The 5,964-nt window shown below is 52.6% G+C and overlaps 1 protein-coding gene across 1 annotated transcript in view; it reads left to right on the top strand.

The window, feature by feature from the left end:
• The window catches only part of LOC107122036 (calcium/calmodulin-dependent protein kinase type II subunit gamma-like), a 193,713-nt gene that overhangs the window by 85,526 nt on the left and 102,223 nt on the right, over positions 1-5,964 (top strand). The window contains exon 6 of the mRNA XM_015425061.1: positions 4,528-4,582. Within this exon, the coding sequence (XP_015280547.1) occupies positions 4,528-4,582 (55 nt within the window). The remainder of the gene's footprint in view (positions 1-4,527; positions 4,583-5,964) is intronic.

Below are 5,964 nucleotides of genomic sequence, written 5' to 3'. Positions count from 1 at the left end.
CTCATTCTACATTTGAGACTATTCTGCAGGCATTACAGGCAAAAGGCTCCCCCAAAAAAACCCCTCCTTGCATTTCAGTTGATTGTCACAAAGAAATGAGTATAGCATCATCCTCTCCTACATTCCCCTCCACTGCCCTTCCTAGGGTTGCCAGCACCCGACTGGAAATGGAGGATCCCCCAGCCCCAGCCCTGCCCAACCACCAATCAGCTGGACTTACCAGGAGCAGGAGGGAGCCCAGGCTATGTCGCTAGCAACATGGCAATGTCACTTCCGGTGTGTACCAGATGTAAGATCATCACATCAGCGATGTCTGGGTAACTCTCTGGTATCTGGGCAAAAACTCTGTGGTAAAAGCCATTTTTACCATAGAATTTTTGCCCAAATTCCAGAGCATCCCTGGAACGTCCCAGTGTGATGATGTCACTTCCAGTACCTGCTGAAGTGATGTCACCATGTCGCCAGCAACAGCCTGCTCCCATTGAGTCCCATCCTATCCCCTGCCGGTTGCCAGGAAGGACCTAGCAAGCCTAGCCCTTTCCTTACCCAAATGGACTTTTTTTGCCCAAATTCCAGAGCATCCCTGGAACGTCCCAGTGTGATGATGTCACTTCCAGTACCTGCTGAAGTGATGTCACCATGTCGCCAGCAACAGCCTGCTCCCATTGAGTCCCATCCTATCCCCTGCCGGTTGCCAGGAAGGACCATGTCGCCAGCAACAGCCTGCTCCCATTGAGTCCCATCCTATCCCCTGCCGGTTGCCAGGAAGGACCTAGCAAGCCCAGCCCTTTCCTTACCCTAATGGACTCAACAGCCCTTGAGCACAAGCTTTTCTTGGGCTCCTTGCTGTTCACCAGCTGCTATGCTGTCCTTGGTTACCAGCCATCTTGCCTGCTGTGAGATGAAGCGGTTCCATAAGCCTGCACAAAGCCTCAGGCGCCATGCCATGGAAAACATGAGGACAGAGAACTCCAGATGCCATTAGGATGTTTCTTCCAGCACATGTAGGCAACCCCTTTCCCCCCTCTTCCAGCTACCTGGAAATTTAATCAAGAGACTCTATTCATGGTTGCTTAGCAACTAATCGCTCACCCATCAGCCAGCTGGATAGGGCCATCAAGAGACAATAGCCCTAGCCTGATGATTCAATCACCCTTCCTCCAGGTGCCAGTCCCCAGACCAAGTTACTAGCTCTCAATATTGACCACCCCCTAGCTCTCCTCCCCCTTTCCCTCTAACCAATAGTATGTTTTATGGGACGAACTAACAGGAGGTGTCACAGGGGGATGCTTCCCAACCACATGGTCTCTCTCTCTCATCGACCCCTATCTAAGCTTTGTCCCTCTTACGTCCAGCTTGTGAAGCACGGGTGAGGAGCCTATGTCCAGACTTATGAGACCACACCAGATTCATCAAGAGGACGTTTTTATTTGACGTCAGGTTTGACCTGCACTGCAAGATGCTCAAATGGCCGAAGCTTGAGCTATTCAGTAACAAAGCATTTATACCAGCTACAGGTTACACGTCATACAAGCCAAGCACTTAGCAGTGGAATTTTCCTCTAAAACTTTTTTCTGTTACAGGAAACATCTTTTACAAGTTAGCCCGGAAAACTAAACTCTTACACCCACATGGCTTTCTTTGAAGCTCGACCACAGACACAAGTAAGATAGTGAAATAGTGACAGCTAGCTAAATAGGTCACACCTTGCAACAGGCTTTTAGGGGAAATTCAAAACCAAGGAACAAGCTTTTAGGCAGGAGGAGGGAAAAGGTGGGGGTCGAGGGTTTCAAGTGTCAGGTGTTCAAGGCCTGAAAACTTGTGTGAGACAAGGCTGTCTGGATTATTAAACTATTATATTTAATATCGCTTCACTTGCTATCCCAATACCCTCCCTCCATCTTTAAACTCTAGATCTGCAGCTAGAGTCCACGTGTTTTCTGCCAGTTCAGAGCACGTGTTCCCCATTTTCCATTCTTATCCCCTCCATTCTTCCATCGGAATGGCTCAGTCAAAGAGGACAGGTAAATATTGCCCCATCAACTAATTGTCAGATCCCAAAGCAGGAGAACAAACCCACGTTCCAAAGAAGTAAGATTTATTTCCAAAGCATGGTTGATCATGAACATACAGAGAATTGTCCAGAATGACTACAATACACAGGGACAGTATAATATAGGAACTTCAAACTTGGTTAACCCAATGGGCTAAACTCCCTCGCAAGGGAGTTGATTAGAAAAGGCGCGAAGCAGCCTGAGAACTCCAACGGCTCATACCATAAACACAAGTTCAGTTCACACGGGAATCTAATTAAGCAAGGCAAGAAGACATAACACTCCATCGTCCACCTGTAGGAGAAGCTTGGCAGTTACAGTCGCATACCAGAAGAGAATAACACGGGGAGGGAGGGAAGAGGGACACATCCCAGAGAAATGGCAGCTCGCTGACACCATGAAGCTTTGGAGTGCCTGAAACCAGCAGCTCCTTGAGTGTTGAGTTCTGTCCATGTGCCGCAGAAACACCCCTCCTTGCCCCCCTTCTCCCTTTCCATTCTCCTCCTCCTCCTCCTCCTGCTGTGCCTCCGTTCCTCATTCCCCTCGCGTCTGTGCCCGCATTCACCTTGACTTTATTACGCGTTGCTTGCGGCCTTTGGGGAATCCAGCATATGGCGTTCTCTGCTGTTAGCTGCCACTTGCTTGCGTTGTCGCCAGAGGAAGTCCTCCTGGGCACGCTTCGGGTGTATCGCAGCAGTGGAAAAATCTGTGGCCTCTGGAAGATGAACCCCCACCCCCCATCCGTGCCGCGGGACTTTCAGGCCCCTTCCGATACCTGAGCTTCAGCCTCAACCACAACAACAGAGAGTGGCTTTTCCACCAGCTGCAGCTCCACTTTCACGCTCTGCACGGAACAGTTCCCTCTCTGAGCGCTGCCCAGCCCCTGCTTGGAATGCCGCCTTTTCTGATGCCGTGTGCTGATGGGATGCCTTCGTCCAGTTCCGGGAAGGTGATGTCTTCCCACCTAACGGAAGGTGCCCCAGAGAGTTGGGGGGGGGCACTGCGGTCGGCTCATCAGCCCGCCAGGGACAAAGGTCTTGTGGCCAAGGAGGGGTAGGCTGTACCGCTTCAGGCTGCCACAGGAGGGCAGAGTGACCGGTGTGCGTAGTGTGTGCGTAGTGTGTGTGTAGTGTGTGTGTGTGTGTTACATGGCAGAATACGGCGATTTTTGTAGCGCAGAAGACTAGAGACCAGAGGGAAGGCTTCAGACCTGGCCTTCTGCCTCACGGAGCAATTTTCTGCACCCAGGGATTTCATTTCGTTTGTCTTAAGGAGGGTCTGGGCCCCCATTTGCAGTCCAGAGCAGGAGAGCTGGGGGGGGGGACGGACTCCCCCAGTGAGGACGAGACCAGACCTGGCCCCTTCGCGTGGAGTGGGAGGAGAAGGGTGCCTTGTTAGAACAGGGAGGTTTAGGGATACCCTCTCCTCCTCCTCCTCCTCCTCCTCCCTGTCACATGATTGTCACATGATGTGCAGAATGCGGCGGCCAGGCTGGTGATGGGCCTCCCCAAGTGGGAGCACATCCGGCCTGGGTTGAAAGCGCTGCACTGGCTGCCAGTAGCATACCGAGTCTGCTTCAAAGTGCTGGTACTTACCTTTAAAGCCCTACATGGCCAGGGTCCGACTTACCTGAGGGACATATACCCCCAAGAGCACTTCGGTCGGGGACACAACATCGCCTGGTGATCCCAGGCCCCCGGGAGGTAAAGCTTGCTGCAACCAGGGCTAGATCCTTCTCAGTGGCGGCCCCTACCTGGTGGAACGAGCTCCCGGAGGAGATCAGGGCCCTGCGGGACCTTATGCAGTTCCGCAGGGCCTGCAAGACGGAGCTCTTCCGCCAGGCTTTCACATAGGGGCCGCCGCTGCCACCACCACCAATGGTGGCAATACCATCGGGAAATAGGAATCGCCCTTGGAAGTTCCGCCACAAATTGCGTGGCATGGACAATGTGGAATTGGCTTGAACCATCTGCCGGACAGTGTCACCCCAGTGGGGAGGATTTGAAGATGCCATCAAAGCCACTCAAGACCATCTAGTTTACCAAAAAAAGCACTTTATTATTGTATTGTTGTTATTATCCATGATTTTACCGTTTTATGTGTTTTTATGTATGGGCGCATGCCCCTTGTAAGCCGCCCTGACAAGTGCCATGACACGTGTCTGTCCCGTCCGTGGTGTCCGGCTGGTCCTGGGAAGGAACGGTGTGGCCTACGAAAGGTTGGAAGCCATTGCTCTGAAGCGCCACGTACACCCCTGGTGTTGTATCTGAGAAGCAGTTCGTCTTTTGGGCTGTTGTGCATGTTGGGCGGATGGGCATTTGGAAAACGTGTTGTCCTGAGGGAGGGAACCTGCTCTGAGCGATGGCCGGGGAGCGGAGATGTTCCTGCCTTGCGTGGGGCCAGCCCAGGTCGGAAGGGATCACGTGTGCCTGTTTCTCAGTTTCCGTCTCTTGTCTGTTCTTGTCGTTTGCAGTTCGGCTCCACGAGAGTATCTCAGAAGAAGGGTTCCACTACCTCGTCTTTGATCTGTAAGTGTCTTCTGTGCGGCTTTGATCCTTCCATCAGGGACCCCACCCTGTGGAACGAGATGTGGGCCATCCTCCCCCCCCCCGCTCTCCTCCATCAGTGCCTCCCGCCAAGGTTGTATCCATTTGCTGGGCCCCGGAGGGCCCCCAAATCAGTCAATCAATCAATGCAGGTTGTTGTACTAGGGCAGTGATGGAGAACCTTTTAAAGACTGAGTGCTCAAACTGCGACCCAAAACCCACTTATTTATCGCAAAGTGCCAACACGGTAATTTAACCTGAATACGGAGGTTTTACTTTAGAAAAAACAACTCATACATTAACAAGATGATCCAAAGAAAGTAAGGAAAGCAATCCCAAATGCTTTCATTTACTTAAAATTATTTGGCAGAGAATTCGACACTTTAATGATGGTCTGGGCCTGGCTGGGGCAATGGTATACTTGCCCACAAAGAGGGCTATGAGTGCCGCCTCTGGCACCCGTGCCATAGGTTCACCACCACTGCATAGAGGAGCCTTAGTTCTGCACAGAGAGCAGCTGGGTTTTGCAGCCCAAATAAATCTATGCAGGTTTTCTAACCAAGTATTTGGCAGTTTTTGTATATTTCTATCTCTGCAAGTTATGTGGAAGGCAAAGAATGGTGCGAGGGGATTTCGGCTACGTGCTGCCCAGCTGCATTTCAGCGGCTGCTGGTACTCAGGATTTTCACCGGCTGTTGCTCGTGGATTTCGGGCAGACAACTTTGGGACCCGCTTTCAAGAGCCGAGTTCTGCAAGCGATGCCACATGGGGTGTGGGCTCCCCCTGCCCCGTGCTTGCACAGTCTTAAGTTTGCACACACAGCCTTGGCTAGGTCTGACCTGGCACCTGCATTCCACTCCAAAGACTACCACGCATCATCCCCTCCCACGCCCACTGCCGGGGTTAAGCAGGGAGAGGAGGGGGCTGGGCCTCCACTGCAGTGCACGGCGGGGGGGGGATCCCTCTCTGCAGTTGACCCGCCAGAGGAGGCCTGCCCACCCCCACCCCCCGCCTGTTTTGCCTGGAGCTGCCGGACCAGGAGGGGGTCAGTTTTGAGCTGCAGCGAAGAGCTTGGTGGGGGTGGGGAAGGAGTCGATTTTGGGCACCTCAGCACCAATGCTCCCTCTAAGCTGTGGAGTCTTGTGAGCAAAAGTTCTACTTTGTGAGCTACCGGCATTCAAGTTGTGAGCGAGCGATTTGGCTCCTGCAGAAATTAGCATGCTCTGGAGCCCTCCTTCCTGAGCGAAGTCAAAAATGTGTGAGCCAGAGGCTGAAAAACTGTGAGCTAGCTCACTCCAACTCAGCTTAGGGAGAACACTGCTTCGCACCAAGCTGATCCCGGCCCAGAGGCTGTGTCTGCGCTG

The sequence above is a fragment of the Gekko japonicus genome, unplaced genomic scaffold (genome assembly GCF_001447785.1).
Source record: "Gekko japonicus isolate JY-2015 unplaced genomic scaffold, Gekko_japonicus_V1.1 scaffold2680, whole genome shotgun sequence".
NCBI classification, from domain to species: Eukaryota; Metazoa; Chordata; class Lepidosauria; order Squamata; family Gekkonidae; genus Gekko; species Gekko japonicus.
The sequence above is the reverse complement of the archived record's forward strand: the minus strand, read 5'-3'. Positions and strand labels throughout refer to the sequence as shown.